Source organism: Drosophila virilis, chromosome 5 (genome assembly GCF_030788295.1).
Source record: "Drosophila virilis strain 15010-1051.87 chromosome 5, Dvir_AGI_RSII-ME, whole genome shotgun sequence".
Taxonomy (NCBI): Eukaryota; Metazoa; Arthropoda; class Insecta; order Diptera; family Drosophilidae; genus Drosophila; species Drosophila virilis.
Window position 1 is genome coordinate 24,501,279 of NC_091547.1, and position 19,113 is coordinate 24,520,391.

At 47.0% G+C, this 19,113-nt stretch overlaps 5 protein-coding genes across 10 annotated transcripts; 2 read left to right on the plus strand and 3 right to left on the minus strand.

Annotated features, from left to right (window-relative positions):
* Positions 1-3,210: 3,210 nt before the first annotated feature.
* Positions 3,211-8,643, minus strand: Rcd1 (Reduction in Cnn dots 1). 5 transcript variants are annotated; one of them, XM_002048905.4, is made up of 8 exons: positions 8,371-8,643; positions 7,028-7,341; positions 6,437-6,963; positions 5,925-6,370; positions 5,626-5,857; positions 5,362-5,433; positions 4,227-4,955; positions 3,211-4,161 (listed from the first exon to the last, which is right to left on the minus strand). In XM_002048905.4, exons 1-8 carry the CDS (start codon positions 8,512-8,514, stop codon positions 3,380-3,382), a joined length of 3,246 nt encoding a protein of 1,081 aa, XP_002048941.2. In that variant the 5' UTR covers positions 8,515-8,643; the 3' UTR covers positions 3,211-3,379. The 5 variants fall into 5 exon arrangements, with proteins under 5 accessions (XP_002048941.2, XP_015029650.1, XP_015029647.1 ...); XM_015174164.3 differs by lacking the exon at positions 8,371-8,643 and adding an exon at positions 7,534-8,197; XM_015174161.3 differs by lacking the exon at positions 5,362-5,433 and having other exon boundaries at positions 8,371-8,642.
* Positions 8,644-8,964: 321 nt separating this feature from the next.
* pea (ATP-dependent RNA helicase pea) lies at positions 8,965-13,089 on the plus strand. The gene is made up of 2 exons (XM_002048904.4): positions 8,965-12,330; positions 12,462-13,089. Exons 1-2 carry the CDS (start codon positions 9,075-9,077, stop codon positions 13,007-13,009), a joined length of 3,804 nt encoding a protein of 1,267 aa, XP_002048940.1. The 5' UTR covers positions 8,965-9,074; the 3' UTR covers positions 13,010-13,089.
* On the minus strand, positions 13,019-13,538 carry LOC6626255 (cytochrome c oxidase assembly factor 5). Its single transcript, XM_002048903.4, has 2 exons — positions 13,200-13,538; positions 13,019-13,147 (listed from the first exon to the last, which is right to left on the minus strand). Exons 1-2 carry the CDS (start codon positions 13,398-13,400, stop codon positions 13,106-13,108), a joined length of 243 nt encoding a protein of 80 aa, XP_002048939.1. The 5' UTR covers positions 13,401-13,538; the 3' UTR covers positions 13,019-13,105.
* A 90-nt stretch (positions 13,539-13,628) lies between these two features.
* On the plus strand, positions 13,629-15,398 carry LOC6626254 (transmembrane protein 39A). Of its 2 annotated transcripts, none has more exons than XM_015174047.3 (4): positions 13,629-13,992; positions 14,045-14,271; positions 14,328-14,892; positions 14,946-15,398. In XM_015174047.3, exons 1-4 carry the CDS (start codon positions 13,714-13,716, stop codon positions 15,171-15,173), a joined length of 1,299 nt encoding a protein of 432 aa, XP_015029533.1. In that variant the 5' UTR covers positions 13,629-13,713; the 3' UTR covers positions 15,174-15,398. The 2 variants fall into 2 exon arrangements, with proteins under 2 accessions (XP_015029533.1, XP_002048938.2); XM_002048902.4 differs by having other exon boundaries at positions 13,633-13,986.
* CysRS-m (cysteine--tRNA ligase-like protein, mitochondrial) lies at positions 15,367-17,322 on the minus strand. The gene is made up of 2 exons (XM_015174160.3): positions 17,193-17,322; positions 15,367-17,130 (listed from the first exon to the last, which is right to left on the minus strand). The coding sequence occupies exons 1-2, from the start codon at positions 17,201-17,203 to the stop codon at positions 15,474-15,476; spliced, it is 1,668 nt and encodes a 555-aa protein (XP_015029646.1). The 5' UTR covers positions 17,204-17,322; the 3' UTR covers positions 15,367-15,473.
* Between the last annotated feature and the right edge of the window lie 1,791 nt (positions 17,323-19,113).

Here is a 19,113-nt window from a genome sequence, read left to right on the forward strand (position 1 = left end):
CAGGAAAACAAAAGAAAATTGTATTTTTCCCAAGCACCAGAGCCGGCTGCGTTTGTGGATCACGTGACTGCGAGGTAGTGGCCAATTCCCGAATCGTTTTTCTCATTTTCCTTTCTTCTCTTGTCGGTTAATATGAGTGGAAAGCGCCTGAATCCTTGTCGAAAATCTTGCGCAAATCCTTTGCACAAATACTAATAAGAGCGCCGTCGACGGGGCAGCAGCTGGGGGAAGCTATTCAGTTGGCAAAATCGCAGATAGTTTGTTTTACAAATGCGGCATCAAACCTAAACCCCCTAACCCCTCACCCTGCCCCTCGCCAATCGGAGCGCAGCTTAATAAAATGCAAATGATGTGAAAATGCAGCGAAAAACGTGGGCAGAAACCCAAATGCCACTTACATTTACCCCCCATTCACCCTCCCCCCGTTGACCCCGCGCAATCCAACTATTTGTCCTGATTTCTACGCATAGCCCGTGCACAAATGGGGGCATTTAGGGGTTGTGTGGGGACACTCTCAATATTTTTCATACGCAAATGGCAGCATTCGCTGCCAGGCGACCATCTGATTATGCGCCAATGATTGAGTATTTTCCCCAATTGTCCCCTGCCCCCCAGAATGAGTGGGGGCAGAATGTGGGTCTGGGGTCTGGCAGCAGGAACACGCTGGCATTCTTATCAGGCATTCATTTGCCCAAGCGACTGCCAAATGTGGCACAATTTAAAGGTTAAGAAATTTAATTTGAAATTCTAAGCTGATTAAAGTAAATAAAGATTGGATCGTAACGAGTTCAGTGCCAAGCAGGAGGTGAGCCTTGAAGAGGAACTAACAAAGGGAGCCGACTTTTCACCATATTCACTTGACTTTCAATTAATTGAGCAAGCTCTGTGCTTGACTAGCTAATAATAAATCACTTGAAACGAAGTGCTTCCTGCTGCCAGAGCCGGGCCGATACGTTGTCAATCATGGAATAGATACATATATCATGTGCCCGGCTGTTCGAGCTGTGCCAAGTGCTTGCAAAGATTATGTTAAAAAATTAATTTCAAAATTGCGAACATGTCCAAGTCGAAATTTGAATTGCAGTTGCAGTGGGGCAGCAACTGGCAGCACGGCGGCAACAAATGGGCGCAAATTAAACGGCTCGAACCGCAGGTGGTGCAGCAAATGGCCAAAATATGTATGTATTTATATGGAAAATAAAAAGTACAGCAGCCCAAAAGTCATTTGAAAATCAAAATCGATTTGCATTCGGCTTGGTCTGAGCCTGGCATTTGGCTTGCATCGAGTCTGACAATTGCGTAAGCCAAAAATATCTGACTTAGTCTTGAATATGAAGCGAGGGCAAAGATACTTTAAAAGTTTTAAGATTTTCAATCTTGTACAGGCTTTCGGATGACACTCTAACACTTTGTACACTATATGCGCATCCTGGTTCTGAGCAACTTGCTCCACACACGTTCAACTTGGCCGCGTTACTAAAAGCTGCCCTCGCAGCTCGCAATGATGATTTAGAGCAAAGCCAAAAAGGCAGCGACGTCGCCGTCAACTGCAGCACACAATATGTATAACTCCACATTGTGGTACTGTACATAAATGTAATTAAATATATGTCAGCCCATTTATGTGTGTGCATGTATACATTGGCGCACATGGCGGAGACTCAACAAAAACCCAACTCAACTCGCCTTCTCCTGCAGCGCGTTCAAAATCAAAATTTGCTGATCAGTCCAAAAGTATTGACATTAGCTTTTGTTGTAGTTGCACTTGTTGCACTCCAATGAAACTTTAGACATCGCCGCGTGCAACAGGCATAGGGCCAGGGGCCAACCGACTCGGATATATCCTATTTAATTGAAGGCTGCAAAAATTAAGGGATCGCTGTTTGAGGCGTTTTCATTCAATTTGATAACATATTATCTTGACGAAACCAATATACCCCATTTCGAAACAAGTAACAGTTTCTAGTCGCGAGCTTCCGACTAGGGGATACCCTGAACCCTTTTCTTCCAACATCAAATGCATATAAGTATTTTATTAAAGAAGCTATATGTCAAGTTTGGTGACTCTAGCTATTATTATTTACCAAAATTGCCAAAAAAAAAAAGGTTATCGATATCGATTTTTATCGATTGCTTTGAAAAGGAATAAGTTATCGATTATCGGAAACAGACACTAGAAGCACCTACATCTAAGTCTCTAGCTCTTATAGGTCCTGAGATCCTTGCGTTCATACATACGGACAGACGAACGGACATGGCTAGATCGATCTGCTGATCAAGAATATATATACTTTATGGGTTCGGAGATGCTTCCTTCCGCCTGTTACATACATTTGGATTTTGCACAAATACAATATACCCTTATACCCATTTAAAATGGGCTCAGGGTATAAAATTATATGCAGCGCTCAGCGAAAAAATGCTTCTAGTTGTCCACAGTTTGACAAGCACTAACCCAGTGCAGCGTGTGAAACGCAGCTTACGTAACGCAGACGCCGACCATCAAATAAATATGCATATAAACTTTTTAATTGTTAGCTAAATTCCGTTTTACGCATTCGAATTCAAGATTTTTTATTTATATTTATTTTTACCTGGAATTCGTGGCCTTTTGTCGGATTTTTGATAGTGCTGCGGATTTCTCACGACTTCATTTCCTGTGCTGACGCCGACGGCGACGCTGGCAGCGACGTTGACGGCGACGGCGACAGCGCAGCCAATGGGAGTCAAGCTGAAAGTAACTGAAAACTTCAGCGAGACGCTCAGGAATTTGCACAAGTTGCTATATCTATTTACATACAATTTTTATATATGCATATGCCAAAATGCATTAAATGACATTTGTTCTATTCCCGCTTTGGCTCTGGAAAATATATTTATATAACACAGCTCAAGGCCACGAAATAATGTACAGTGAAAGCTCCGCTAACGAACAGTTTTAATTGGCCAATTTGGTTATTATCTATTTCCAAAACCATGTTCAGACAAATGGACAATCATTTTTTCTTAAACAAATAAATAATTTGTAAATTGAACTTTTTAAAAGTTCTCATACATTTCTGTTTTTAAAGATATTAAAAAACTTACACATACAGTAAACTTTAATTAGAATATATACATTTATTCCTATTCGAATAAATATCGAATAGCTTGGGCGTTCGCTCAAAAGAGCTTTCACTGTTCGCGTAACAAATGCTGATCATAAAATGATTAAATTCTGTAAATGTATTTGAAGATCAACAAGGTCTATTTACACAGCTCGTATAATATAACTTATGGCATATCTTGAGGATTCTAGAGTCCAAGTACTATATCTAAATGTAATGTAAAGTTAATAAACAACGCGGGAGGAAGATGCTCAGCAAAGCGCGCGGCACAGCTACTGTTCCAACGCCTTGCTCTGCGTGAGCGTTCCTATGGTGCCTGTCGTCGTCGTTGTGGGCGTCGAGCTCGTCGGCGTCGGCGTCGACGCTGCTTTGATGATCTTCGAGTCCTTGATCGCATGGGCGTTAACTGTCACAGTGGTTGGCTTGGCCATGGCGCCAATGTTTAACACGCGACGCACTGCAGCGCCGCCCGGCGCTATGGCCGGTATGGCCGGCGACCGATTGGCCAACATTTGCACGGGCTTGAGGCCCGTCGCTGATTTGAAATAAATATTGCGCAGCGGCTGCTTGCCATCGCCTGCTATGCTGGTGTTAACAACTGGACTGTTGATGACCTGAAACTGCGGATAGGTCTTGTTGCCCAGACGCAGCGCGCCCGACGAGACAGGGTTTAGTACGGGTGTGCCCGCAGTTGTCTTGATTGTCTGCAGATTAAGCGTCTTCACATTCGCCGCATCCAACAACAAGGAGCTGCTCGTTGTGGGCGTGCCAGCAGTTGGCGGCTTGGGGCTACTCACAATGCGTATAGGCAGTGCTGTGGCGCCGCTTGGCAGACGCGCTGTCGTCGTTGTGCCCACCGGCTTCATGGTGCTGCGATTCAAGTAGACCAGCTTATTGCCACCCCCCATGGTGGTTGGTGTTGTGGTAAACAACTGCTGGATGCCTTTGTTAATCACAATGCCCTTGCTATTGGTGACAATGCTGTTGGGCTTGATGGTATTGGGGGCCTCCTTTAGGATCTTCTGGCTAATAATTAATGGGCTGGCGCCAGCGGCTAATGGAAGAGCAAACAATATGCATTAATAGCTGGTAGCTTTAGTGGGTTCCAAATCTAGTTACCATTTTTCATGGGTTCCACTTGTTGCAGCTGCAGCTGCTGTTGCTGCTGCTGCTGTTGTTGTTGCTGCTGCTGTTCGGCAAAGTTGCCTTCGTTGTCCGCAAAAACAATGGGCATGTCTATGATATTGGATAGATCCATGCTTGGCGATGCCGCCGGCATATTTTTGGTCATTTGCAACATTGTTATGCCGCTGGCATTCTTAACCACCGTATACTTTTGCTGGGCCGTCGCTGGAGTTGAGCTGGCGGCGCCGGCGGGAGCAGCGGTCACAAACTGCGTCGTTTGGCCCGTGGGAGTTTTAAGCGTAAAGATCTGCTGGCCACTGGAGGCGGGCAAGGTCTTCACAATGCTGCCAATGCTTGTAGTGCCCGCCGCTGTGGGGCTGCTGCTGCTGGTGTTGCTGTTCTTGCTAATGGTGTAGTTGACCAGCTTGTTCTGCGTGGGTAGCGCCTTCAGCTGCACAAACTGACTGGAGGGTATCATCTTGATCTTGGTGCCTGCTGACAGCGAAACGGTGGTCGGTGGGGGCTTGACCACACTTGGCGTTGGCTTCACAACAGCTGGCACAGGCATTGACGGCTGGTTATCATCATATTCAAGTGTTTCCTCCAAGATAGACTCAATGGACATGTTCATCTCCTCGTTGCTCAGCGAATGCTTCTCCGCCATGTTTGGCTTGATCGCAGTGGGCACGCCACCGGGCAGTGGACGCGTGCGTGGGCGCCCAACTGTGGAAATGGTTACTGTTAGTCGATGAAACGGAGGAATGATCAGCATATTAAGACAGGGACCGTAAATATAAATCATGAGTATGTATGAACGTTAAAATTATATTAAAAATAAGGCGAACATTATGCATAATGGTTAGTTTGATGAATAACTAAAAATGATGCATACAAATACAGTGAAAGCTCTCTAATACAGACACTTATGATATTAAATAAAAATATATCATTACTTTAAACTAATTATAAGCGCTTTATATGAACTTTGGGATATTAGGGCATCAAAGTCCATTAGAAGAGCTTTTACTGTAGTTAGTTGAACATGCAAGGACTCATAACCGTTACGGTCCCTGATATGGGAAAGAAGCCAGCTATTGTCTCTGTCGCAGCTTTCACACTTTGGATTTACCCTTTCGCTTGACCGCAAACGGATCAATGAGTCGCGGCGGCTTTGGTTTGGGCAATTTGGGAGTGCGCACTTCTGTTTGATTAGTGGGGTTAGTGGATTGGTGCAAAATGATTTTATTGAGGGATGTTGGGGGGAGAACGTGCAACGTGCGGCAACATGCAAAAGGAAAACGGTTGGATAACGGGTAGGCAAAATAATTAATAATGATGTTAAAATGATGATCAAATGTTTTAAGTGCAATTTAAAGTTGAACATTCTACTCACTGTGCGGCACGATTTTGGATTTGGTGGCCTGCACACCGCCCTCCTCTTGCCCGTCATGGGCTTTGCGCTTTCGCGCTGATGCGAGCGGCATCTTGTTGATAGTGCCATCAGCCAGGATATGCTGCTGTTGCTTGGGCTGTCGCTGATACGAATTGCTGCCCAGCAGTGAAGTGGGCATGCGCGGACCCGGCGGATTGCTCAGAGTCTTGTTAACAAACTCGTAGACCTCATCCTGCAAAGAATTGCGGATAGCGTTTATATATCACAATGAAAATCATATTTATTTTTAGAAGACCTACCACTACCATGGAATCCACCATGGCTTGAGTGACACCCTCAATGCGTCGCTTGCTTTTAGGCACACGAAGCGCATCATCCGCACTGCCCACGACGACCAGCGAGGATTCGGATTGCATGCGCTCGCGCAGACCCTCCATTTCCTCCTGGCTGCTGCGTGCCGCATTCTGACCGATGACAAATAAAATGGGCGCCTTTATATCCAGCAAGCGATCATCCGGAGCACCACGTGGTCCGCGCAACGTATTGTACGCAAAGCCCATACAAATGACGCAAGCAACGCTTTCCGACATGGCAACTTGAAGCGCCAGAGCTGAGCCGGCATTGAAGCCAATCAGAATGATTCCACGATTGGGATTCTCTGTGCGTAGCTCGTGTATGCGTACACGTGTCAGCGAGACAATTGTCTCGGCCACTTGATCCAGATTCTGGCGTCCAATACGGTCATCTGTGCAGCATAAATTACAGAATAATAAGAAAATATGCCAGGCCATGCGAACAATAAGCTACTTACTCGTATTGGGCAGCGTGATTTGGACAATTTGCGTTATGCTGGCCAAGGATTGATACCAACTTTGCATGCGTTCCGGCACTGGGCCACTGGTGGGCAAATTAGGCACCGCAACCATTATGGCATTGTGTGCCAGATGTCGCGACTTGGCCAGTATCTCCGGTTGCCAACGCTTTTTCATAACTGGGGCAAGCAGCTCTTGGCTTGTGTTTAGCGGCCGACTGAAGAGCATTTTATCAATGAGTGTGGGCAGCTTGCTTTTCAGAGTTTGTATAATGTCTAGATAGGAAGCCATATAAGAAGGTGGCAGCTGTTCCATGAGCAGTGCATGCAGCCACTGCGTGGTGCGTGGCTCCCAGGCAATGCTGGCCAAGGCGCGACGCATGCGTGAACTGGATTTGTCAACGGCCACACGCCGATGCACTGCCTCATTTTGGCGCTTATCATTGGCAAGTCGCGCCAATTGATCCTGATCCAATATGGTCGCAACTTTATCAAACAGTGTTTCCTGCATATGTGTCCAGCCAACTCTGAAAAGGGGAAATAGTTTATAATTTTATTATATTATTTAGTATTAAGGTTCAATACACTAACCTGTTAATGCGTGCCTGCCAATCCTGCTCGTCGGAATTGCTATTTCGCACATATTTGGCAATGCGTGCGCACTCGTTCATCAGCTCCTTTGCCGCAATCTCATCGTATGGCGGAATATGTGCCGACTGCTGCGCGTCACCAGACTCTTCATGAGCTGGATACGTGTGGCAGGTGGGGCACTGAGGCGCGTGGCGCACCAGAATGGTGCGCGCCGGTGCCAGGCCATTGTTTATGGTGTTGTCCGGGCGCGGAGCATCGCGCATATAGGTGTGCTCCATGGGGGCTGTTTCGCTAGGTGCCGAAATTGTGCTGGACTGCAACATATACAACAAATATTTAGAAGGAAAGCACAAAAGACAATTAAGATTACAAGATAATTTAGTAATAGATCAAATGGAGTTGGATGCTAGTAAGGATTCAAGTGTGAGTGACTCATGCAGGACAGATTAGTGCGCGTGCTTTAGAATCTGAAGTGAGGAGTAGAATGGCGTATGACGTATTATTACACTCTCTGTTGAAATCGGTGCAGATGCGGCTGCCGCAGCTGCTGCCGCCGCCGCCGCTGCTGCTGTTTTGGGTGGCGAGCTCAATATGGACGCGGCGCTACCCAGCTGGCCCGCCTTAACCACATAGTACGAGGTGTTTGCGGCTCCAGCTGTGGGTATTTTGGCCGTTGCTGTCGTTGTTGCTGCTACTGCTGCTGCTGGAGCCGACGCTCTGGCTATATGTGTGTGCGTGTGTGTGTGGGTTTGTATTTTTGTGTATGGGTTGCCAGCCCTGGCAATAAATTTGCTCGGGCTATATGTAATAATCGAGGTGTTTGTGTTGGCCGACTGCATCTTTGGTTTCTTTTCGACCACCATAATTTCATTTTTACTGTTTTTCGTTTGCTTTATTGGCAGCATTTTGTGTGTAGTTTTTGCTTTTTAATTATTTGTTTTATTTGGTTACTCGCTGGCTGCAGGTTTTCTTCTTCTTAGGCTGCGTTGCAGCGCCCTTGGCGGTGTTTTTTAATATACACAAACTATTAGCACTTGTCTATTGCAGAATCAAAATTTTAATCGATGTCGCGATATTGTTGATTTTTTTAATTCCTTTGTTTTTTAAGTTTTCCTCAACAAATTAGTTCCTGCGTCTTTGCAATTAAAACATGGCGTGTGCTTTGGGCGTTGCCAGAATGGTTCGAAGAAAAGTGTATGTAACTGTGCGCATGTCTGGCAACGCCAAACACTGCTAGCAATTGCCCCCTAAGTTAAGCAATTTCGCTACCATATATTTAACTACAACGCAACATCCGCGCTCTATCACCAAATTAAAACTTAATGATAAATCTATCTACTTACTGTATCACTGGGTGTAGGCGTTGCAGGCGGCATATTAGTAATATTCGGCGGAAGATGCTGTTCGCTCTCTTCATGGGCGACATTCTGTGCAACATGTCCACCGCTTTGCACGAAATTGTTGAAGCACTCGAAAAACGAAGACATTTCCGAAGCGTTTTGTAAACAATTTCTCACTTGAACTCAAACGTATATTTTGAAACTTATAAACAAAATCCAAAACATTAAAAAGCGAGCGTAGCTAGCTCAAAATATGTCAAGAGTACAAAAGTGTTGCCACCCTATGTACTAACGGCGTTTTACAACATTGCCAGCAAAACAGCTGTTTCGTTTACGTTTGATATGAGCGCAAGTCGTGTTACTTTAATGTGGGATAATGTGGATATGAATGAAATAGGGTACAGGCAGGTATGTACGATGTTTTTCAGCAATAATTTCAGCAATGGTTTAATAATTTTTGCCAACAATAAAATGAATTTGTATTTAGAGTAAAGTATTTAAACAAGAGTCCCATATAGTTAATCAAGTATTAGTTTTGGTACATTTATGCCGCGATTGGTAAACGAAAAGCTATCGTATCTTGTTTTGCACGAGCTCATCCCTAGTTGGCGTGCTCATTTTGCTTAACTTTTCTTTCGAAACGTTTTGTGTCTGTTTTATAAACTTTATTGAATTATTGTGGCAGTTTTTTGCGTTCATTTTGCAAAATGGACGAGCTGCAGCAGCTGGAGTACCTGTCGCTGGTATCGAAAATCTGCACAGAGCTGGACAATCACTTGGGCATCAATGACAAGGACCTGGCCGAATTTATCATCGATCTGGAGCACAAGCATCGCAGCTACGATGCGTTTCGCAAGGCGCTCCTGGAAAATGGCGCCGAATTTCCCGATTCGCTTGTGCAGAATTTACAGCGCATAATTAATTTAATGCGGCCCAGTCGTGCTGGCGGCGATTCAAAGGCAATGAATGGAAAGGACAGTAACAGCAAAGGGGACAAACAATCGCAGCTAATCAAAATGTTTCCCGGGTTAGCTTTGCCTAATGACAAATTTAGTAGCAAGCTGTCGGAGGAGGATGATGAGAAAGAGGACCAGGGTGTCAAAGAGCCCAAACAGAAAAAGAACGAAATGAGTGACGTGGATGCGGCCATGCTGGAACTGGAGGCTCTGGCACCAGGCGACGGCCAAGAGCAGAGAGATGGCAAGGAGAGCAGGCGGCGACAACGATCCAGCTCACGTGAGCGGATTAAACGCAAAGAGCGCAGTCGGAGTCGTGACAAGGAGCGGGATAGGGACAGGCAGAGAGATAAGGATCGGAGTAGGGATAGCCATCGGGATAAGGAGCGGGAAAGGGATAGCAATCGGGATAGGGACAGCAATCGGAATAAGGAGCGGGATAGGGATAGCAATCGGGATAAGGAGCGTCGTCGCAGGCGGAGCAGATCCCGGGAGGATCGAGATCGGGATCGTGATCGTCGCAGGCGTCGTTCCAGCTCACGGGAGCCGCATCACGACAGACACGAACAACGAAGACGACGCTCTCGTTCTCGCTCCCGCGAACGCAGTAGCCGCCAGCCGCAGGATAAAATGCCGCCGCCGGCAGCTGTAATGAGCGATGATCCCGAGCTGGGAAAAATCTATTCCGGCAAGGTGGCCAACATAGTGCCATTTGGTTGCTTCGTGCAGCTGTTTGGGCTGCGCAAGCGCTGGGAGGGTTTGGTGCACATCTCGCAGCTTCGCGCCGAGGGACGCGTCACCGATGTGACCGAGGTGGTGGCCCGTAATCAGACGGTCAAAGTTAAAGTCATGTCGCTGACGGGCCAAAAGGTTTCACTTTCCATGAAGGAAGTGGACCAGGAGAGCGGACGCGATCTCAATCCGCTATCGCATGCACCAGAGGAGGATGCGGTGTCTTTGCGTGATCGCAATCCTGATGGACCCTACAGCAGCACATCATCCATGCTCAATCTGCAGGGCAATAACATTGATGGCGATGAGCACGAGTCCCGCAAGCGCGTCACACGTATCTCCAGTCCGGAGCGTTGGGAGATTAAGCAAATGATTAGCTCCGGTGTTCTGGATCGCAGCGAAATGCCCGACTTTGATGAAGAGACGGGCCTGCTGCCCAAGGACGAGGACGACGAGGCGGACATTGAAATAGAAATTGTAGAAGAGGAGCCACCGTTCCTTTCCGGTCATGGACGTGCACTGCACGATCTGTCGCCCGTGCGCATAGTCAAAAATCCGGATGGCTCTCTTGCCCAGGCAGCCATGATGCAGTCAGCGTTGTCCAAGGAGCGGCGCGAGCAGAAAATGCTGCAGCGAGAACAGGAAATGGAAGCTCTGCCCAGCAATCTCAACAAGAACTGGATCGATCCACTGCCAGAGGATGACAGCTCACGCCATCTGGCGGCCAATATGCGCGGCATGGGCGCCGCACCCCAGGAGGTGCCCGAATGGAAGAAGCATGTGATTGGTGGCAAGAAGTCCTCCTTTGGCAAGAAAACGGATCTGACGCTCGTCGAGCAGCGCCAATCGCTGCCCATTTACAAGCTGCGCGACGATCTCATAAAGGCCGTCACGGACAACCAGATACTGATTGTCATTGGCGAAACGGGTTCCGGCAAGACCACACAGATTACCCAGTATTTGGGCGAATGCGGCTTCACGGCACGAGGCAAAATTGGCTGCACGCAGCCGCGTCGTGTGGCCGCCATGTCCGTGGCAAAGCGTGTGGCCGAGGAGTACGGCTGTCGCCTTGGCCAGGAGGTGGGCTATACGATACGTTTCGAGGATTGCACCAGTCCCGAGACGGTCATCAAGTACATGACAGACGGCATGTTGTTGCGCGAGTGCCTCATGGAGGCGGAGCTGAAAACCTACTCGGTCATCATGTTGGACGAGGCGCACGAGCGCACAATACACACGGATGTGCTCTTCGGTCTGCTAAAGACCGCCGTGCAGAAGCGGCCGGAATTGAAGCTAATTGTCACCTCGGCAACGCTGGATGCGGTCAAGTTTTCGCAGTACTTCTTCGAGGCGCCTATTTTTACAATACCCGGACGCACGTTTCCTGTGGAGGTGCTGTACACCAAGGAGCCGGAGACGGACTACTTGGATGCTTCGCTAATAACTGTCATGCAAATCCATTTGCGTGAACCACCAGGGGACATACTGCTCTTCTTAACGGGTCAGGAGGAGATTGACACAGCCTGCGAAATACTCTACGAGCGCATGAAGAGCCTGGGACCAGATGTGCCGGAGCTGATCATATTGCCCGTGTACTCGGCGCTGCCCTCTGAGATGCAGACTCGCATCTTTGATCCAGCGCCCGCCGGCAGTCGCAAAGTGGTGATTGCCACAAATATAGCGGAAACATCGCTCACAATCGATGGCATCTTCTATGTTGTTGATCCCGGCTTTGTAAAACAAAAGGTCTACAACTCCAAGACGGGCATGGACTCGCTGGTGGTCACGCCCATTTCGCAGGCAGCCGCCAAGCAGCGTGCCGGCCGTGCGGGCCGCACTGGACCCGGCAAATGCTATCGCCTCTACACGGAGCGTGCGTATCGGGATGAGATGCTGCCAACGCCAGTGCCGGAGATCCAGCGCACCAATCTGGCTACCACAGTACTCCAGTTGAAGACGATGGGCATCAACGATTTGCTGCACTTTGATTTCATGGATGCGCCGCCAGTGGAGTCGCTGGTCATGGCCTTGGAGCAGCTGCACTCGCTCTCCGCGCTAGATGATGAGGGTTTGTTGACGCGTCTCGGTCGCCGGATGGCCGAGTTTCCGCTGGAGCCAAATCTTTCCAAAATGCTCATCATGTCCGTGGCGCTACAATGCTCTGACGAGATCCTAACAATTGTGTCCATGCTCAGCGTACAGAACGTGTTCTACAGGCCCAAGGACAAGCAGGCGCTGGCCGATCAAAAGAAGGCCAAGTTCAACCAGGCGGAAGGTAAGCTCTTACGTTCAACAAATTTGGGTGAATTTGACAATAAGTGAATGAACTTTCAAAGAGGATAAAGAACAATTTTCTACCCTACTCCATTACAATAATTTTTACTAATTTAATTATTATTCCTGCAGGTGACCATCTGACGCTGCTGGCCGTTTACAACAGCTGGAAGAACAACAAGTTCTCGAATGCCTGGTGCTATGAAAACTTTGTGCAAATCCGTACGCTGAAACGTTCGCAAGATGTGCGCAAACAGCTGCTGGGCATCATGGATCGCCACAAGCTGGACGTGGTGTCTGCGGGCAAGAACTCGGTGCGCATACAGAAGGCCGTCTGCTCGGGCTTCTTTCGGAATGCGGCCAAAAAGGATCCGCAAGAGGGCTATCGCACCCTGGTCGATTCTCAAGTGGTCTATATACATCCATCGAGCGCGCTTTTCAATCGTCAGCCCGAGTGGGTCATCTACCATGAGCTGGTGCAGACGACGAAGGAGTATATGCGCGAGGTGACCACAATTGATCCCAAATGGCTGGTAGAATTTGCGCCATCGTTCTTCCGCTTCTCGGATCCCACCAAGCTCAGCAAATTCAAGAAAAACCAACGGCTAGAGCCGCTCTACAACAAATACGAAGAGCCAAATGCTTGGCGTATTTCGCGCGTGCGGCGACGCCGCAATTAAGTTGGACAGTTTGTGTCTAATTCGTGTTGTATTTAGTAAACGCTAATTAACAAATAAAATAAGTTTAAAGTTTCCAGAGACACGATGTGGCCGTTGTTAATAGCCCTTGTGGCCGCGAAAGCGTTGCCGATTATCGAGCTGGAACGATTTATATTACTTTGAGTTACATATGCGGCTGCTGGCCACTCACCAGCGAACGTTTGCACTCATAAAAGGTGTTTCGCAGCACCTGACACTCGGGCGGCACATTGTTGTCCTGCAGGCATTGTCGGGGCGTTTTGCGATCCAAGCGACAACAGTCGCTCTCCAGCAGGCACATTTTCAGATCTGCACGGACGCCAGCACAGGCTGTTTCATCCGCCAGCTTTTCGTTGCCCTCGTAGCGCATCATTTTATAAGAACTTTGAGTATTACAAGTGGTTGTTTTGAATTTCTATGCACAAAACAAAATTTGTTATAAAATCAGCCAAATCAGCTGTTTATTGCGGCTGGTTGCAGTGTTGCCAGACATCCGATTGGGCACAGAAATGGAAAATAATGTATTCATAGATTGTACAACACAGTTTTCTTGCTTTGCTGTTTCCCAACATTGATTACCAAAAACAATCGAAATAGTGATTTATCGATATTTTATACAGAAGTTATTCGTGCAGCCAACTGCGATTCCGGCAATTTGTTTAAATGTAGTTTCCAATTGGTTGAGAATGCACCAAAATAAAATGGTTTATGATGAACGCAGCGATGGCAGCAGCTCGAGCGATGCACAGGAATGTTTTCAGCGCAGCATGTCAACCAAAATGGGCACACAGCAGGTGACAATGCCCAAACATATACCCTTTCCGGAGCACGCAACCACATCCGAATGGCTAAGTGAGCTTATTATGTGCGCCTTTACCATGGGCGCAGCCATTGTGCAATTCATAAACATTTATCGCACAAATTGGTGGATGCCACAGTTCCAAACGCGGCACATGGTGGTAAGTGTATGTTAATCATAATTTGCCGCAGTCCTCAAATAACATTGTCCACTTGCAGAACATTGAGCTTATCGATCCATATTTACGCTATCTCATTCTCATACTGAATACTCGACGGTTCCTGTACTGCATGCTGCTGGCCAAGTGGAAGAGCCACGAGCGTCGTCTAGTCCGTTTGGGCATCAAGTATGGCTTTGGTGGCCTCGTCCAGCTGGGTCTGTGCTACTGCGCCTTCAGGCTCTATCAGCAGCACACCTACATGTTGCTCTTCTATCTCAGTTATCCGTAAGCAGCTGCGTACTTGGCCCACTTCCTGCTATATGTAGCTTTTTCCTTTTCAGTGTGGTCGTGTATCTAATCATCTTTGGCTTTCAATTGGAACCGTTTCTGCGCACTAGATTCGAGGTGCCCGGCGTCTATATCAACGACATGCCCGTGCACAGCTGCACCACAAATGCTGTCCAAATTCGCGACGAGATTGAAATCCTGCGGCATGACTTCAATAAGCGCTTCAAGCAGTTAATTTTCACCTGCATGCTGAATGCCTATCTTGTGCTGATACCCTGTCTCCTGGCACTCAGCGTGCAGTATAATGTAATGCGCGCCGCCCAGCATTGCATTATTGTGTGCCTGGGTGCGTTTAGCTTGTCTGCGGTCTTCCTGTACCCAGCCAAATACAGCGATACTCTGCATCGTGCCACGCTTCATCTAGGCAGCTGGCAGCGTATGGACCGCGATACACCGGGAGTGCCGTCGCAGCTTATCGTGGCAGCCAATGCTCAGATCTGGGCAAAGTACACAGTCTACGGTCATGGCACCGTGGTGAAGCACAATGGAGCTCTCTACCGCAGCCATGGGCTGGTGACGGTGGCCACGCCGGGCAACGCCAGTCATCTGCGTTTCTATGTAAGTAAAAATATGTAAGCAGGAACTCCATTAGTTCACATGTGCATTTACAGAAACTGTTTCACAATCCCACTGTCATCTACTCCACGTTGGCCACGCTGCAGGCAGCCGTGCTGCTGGTGGAGATTGCTTCGTTAAGCGCGGCTAGCATTGAATGGCATTTTGTGCTGTCCATTAGCTTTGTGGCCTTTACCAGTATGGTTGCTTTCTTTAAACTGGTGCGAGATTATCTCATCACCAAACATCTCTACAAGGCAGAGTGCTCCACCATCTACAATTAAGCCATCTACAAGCAGCTAAGTGTAATCAAAGAACTCCTAGCAAAGTGTCATGCCAAAAAGCCACGTTATCAATGTATATCGAATATACGCTAGACTTCAATATCAATCTATATAAAACATTTCATTCAGATTTACTTATTAAAGCTATATTTTCCATAGCTTATGCACTCGAACCAGTAAAAATATATCGGGCTGAAGAAATAAAGATTTTTATATAACCTATAAGTTACAAACTATTCTGGCTTATTTCAAATGACAGCTAATGTTATACTCCAATTCGACAACTATACAATTACTAATTTAGTTTCTGCTACTGGAGGCGCTCTTTTGCGGGTTGTAAACCCAGGAGCTGCCCTTCTTGTGATCGCGAACACTGAAGCCATGTCGTTGCAGGAGATTACGTAGCCTATCACATAGGGCCAACAATTCAACGTTCTTGACATTGCCATTCACAGCCTGCTCCCGCAGCTGGCAACGTATGGCCAGGACGTCCGCAATCAGCGCATTGATGTCGACGCGAGCTGTGGCATCTGCTGGTTGTAACTGTTGCTGCTTAAGCGCAGCCAGCGGACTGATGCCAAAGTTAAGCATGGCTACGCTGATAAAGTTGCCCGCCGCCAGCAGCAGGTCTAGACAGTGGGCCGGATCCTGTTGTGCATCTGCCTGTTGCTCGTTGATGCAGCGACTAATGCTGCTCATCTGATCTAACAGCACGGCAATGCAACGTGCCGTATCAAAATCATCGCGCAGGCTATTATCGAACTCCTGAACCATGTGCTTTAGCTGGGCCTGCAGCGCGCCCTGGTCGAGTAACTTGAGCGGCTTCTGGAACTGCATGTAAGCACTGAGATCGGCGTGGAAGTTCTTGAATTTGCGCAGCGTTTGCCGTGCTGTCAGCATCAGCTGGTCACTATACTGCATGGCGTTGCGATAGTTGGACAACAGGCAGGCCATGCGAAACTCATCCGCTGTGTATTTTTGCAGCAGCTGCTCTACGGTTACGGTGTTGCCCAAAGATTTGGACATTTTCTGCTCCTCACCTTGCAAATGCAGTTGACCGGTATGCAGCCAGTAGTTGACCCATTGATCGGTCTTAAAGTGTGCACAACATTGTGCCTCCTCGTTCTCGTGATGGGGAAAGCGCAAATCAAGGCCACCCGCATGGAAATCCACTTTGTTGCCGAAAAACATGCTGGCAATAGCACTACATTCAATATGCCAGCCAGGTCGTCCGGCGCCACCCCAGGACGCAGGCCAGCTGGGCTCGTGCTCCTCCTTTTGCGCTTTCCAAAGCGCAAAGTCCGCAGCATTACGCTTGCCCATCTCCGCTACCGCATGCGCCTCTTTACTAATCTTCTCCAACTTGCCGTAGTTCGCATATTTGGATACATCAAAGTATACAGAATTATCCTGGGCCACGTAAGCCTGTTTATTAACTAGCAGTTGATCGATGAAGCGCTGGATGACAGGAATATTTGCGGATACGTGCGCGCGCAAATTGGGCGGCTTCACGTTCAGCCACGTCATGTTCTCCTTGAACTCTGCATCGTAGGCGTGTGCTAGCTCTAGCCAATTGCGACCTGTCTCCCGGCTACGCTTGATGATCTTGTCATCCACGTCCGTAATATTCATGGCCGTCACCAGATTGTACTTAAAGTGGTCTCGCAGTATGCGCTGTATTATATCCACCTTGACATAGGTGCTAGCATGCCCCACATGCGTCTTGTCGTACACCGTCGGACCACAGGTGTACCAAGTGACCATCTGGGGATTGCGCAGCACCAGCGGCACTTTGCCGCGCACACTATGATTGTAAATGCGAATGCCGGTATCCTCCCCGCAGGGCCTTTGCCAACCGCCAAAGGCAGATGCAGGCGGTGCCGGTTCGGCGCCGCTGCTGAGCTTACGAGGCCACCATTGGGAGCTGCGCAGCTGCATGCATTCTTCTAGGCGGCAGCTGATGAAAATGGTATTATCAGCGTCTGGAACGGATCGGCATTGGTCTAGCAATCTACTTACAGTTTCAACATATTCTCTGTTTCTGAACAATAATTTTAAAATGTTTGATCTACATACGAACAAAGTGTCTTGCTTAAATTTATAATAACAGCTGATAAACGATTGACAATTGTTGCGCAGCGGCGAAACTATCGATACTTTTCATGCTTAGCGCGTTTAGCTACAATCGAAAACTATCGATATAAAAAGCGCCCACGCCCAATTTTTTACCGCGATTCGTTTGCTGCAGCCCCTGGTTTTTAAAAATTGGTGCTGATAAATTTGTATCGCCTACTTCTTTGATGTTGATTATAATTAACAATGAAACTGACTCTTACGTTACGAATTGATTTCCCAAAATAGCTTTCCATCAAGATAAGAATAGTTTCCTTTTACCTGGTCAAAAGTTATAAAGAGTTATCTATATTATGTGTTTCTATTCCTTCCTATCCATCGCATTGCACGGACTTTAGTCCTTCCTAAACTTTAACCCTTTATAGTTCTAACAAAACTAAATACCTTTTGGTTGCTTTGGTTTGGCACAAAGTTTAGAAAAGTATGTTCTTCAAATACTTACTGCGATATGCGTCCATGGGAGCTGAGCGTCAAACAAGCGGACATTGCCCAAACACAAAATACCTATTGGGCGTAGAGAATAAAAAGAAATTATTGCTTAATAAATCATTTAGTTCCACAAGTAAAAAGAAGTTAAATTATGCCAGTACAGTTCTGTATTAGGTGCCAAATCAATAAGAGAACGCATTGTTTGGAAAATGGCAAAAATCATACGCACCATGGTCCAAGCGTTTGCCAAAGCTTCAATGCGTAAGCAAAAATAAAACGAGTATTGGGGTCAAGGATATTAGGCACAAGGCACAGGTGGGAGGTCAAAGGGAAAAGTAGCGTAGTATTTTCGGCAACTAAATTAAATGTGATTTAGGCATTTGCTTTTGACCAACAAGCTAAAAAGGAGGTTAAGTTAAATTGCCAACAAATTAAAAAGGAGTCACAATGCGCCACTGGAAATTCCCATGGAGCTTGTGCCAATAGAAAACAGCGCATTCTGCCCGTAATAGGAATTTCACAGATTTCCGACATGGGCTTGGTCAAACACATTGCTCGCTTCTGAGCAATTGATATTAATTTATTGGCCGTGCTTTAAATCGGCATCGCGTGAAAACATTTGTGCGCCCAGAAATTAGCATGAATAGCTATCAGCTTGTTGCAAGTCGCACCCAGTGCAAGGTGCAGTTTTGAATAATAGAAATTAGTTTGAAAGCCTGGCCAGGCCAAATATGATTCTGGGTTTGGTACCGCTGATTAAGGTCAGCGCAGCGATTACGCTAAGAGTGTGTGGCCCGAGCAAGGAAACCCAGCCCCAAAACGCTTTCAAGCCGTAACGAGTGCCTAAAAGCTTAAACTATTTGCGAATTCTAATTCCCAACTATTTTGTTTTTGTCTAAAAAGAAGGAGCTACCCGGCTTCGCCCGGTCAACCTGACCGTTCGATACAACTTTAAATCATTTTGCATTCATCTTGAGTAAATTAAGTTCTTTCGAATGTTTCAATTAGAAACAAATTAGCAAATACTCGACTAAGTACATCCTTCTGTTCTTGGAAACTGCGGCTGTTTAAGATAAGTTCTTGTATTAAGACGTTCGTGCTTAGCTTAAGCACTTCGACCTTGGCCGAATTTTGACAACGTCTCAGATTTGGACAAAAGATCCGGTATATATTTTTCAGGCTGATATTCTGCAACAGAAAAAGAGAAGAAAGAAGAGGGAGAGGGAGAGGGCGAGGGAGGGAGAGCAGAAAAACAAAAATTAAATAAAAAAAACTAAATTCATATCTATAGCCATAGAATGTCAGTCTAAGAACAACAACAACAACAACAACAACAACTGGTGGGCCGCAACGCCAGTGGCAAGTTTTCATGTCCAAG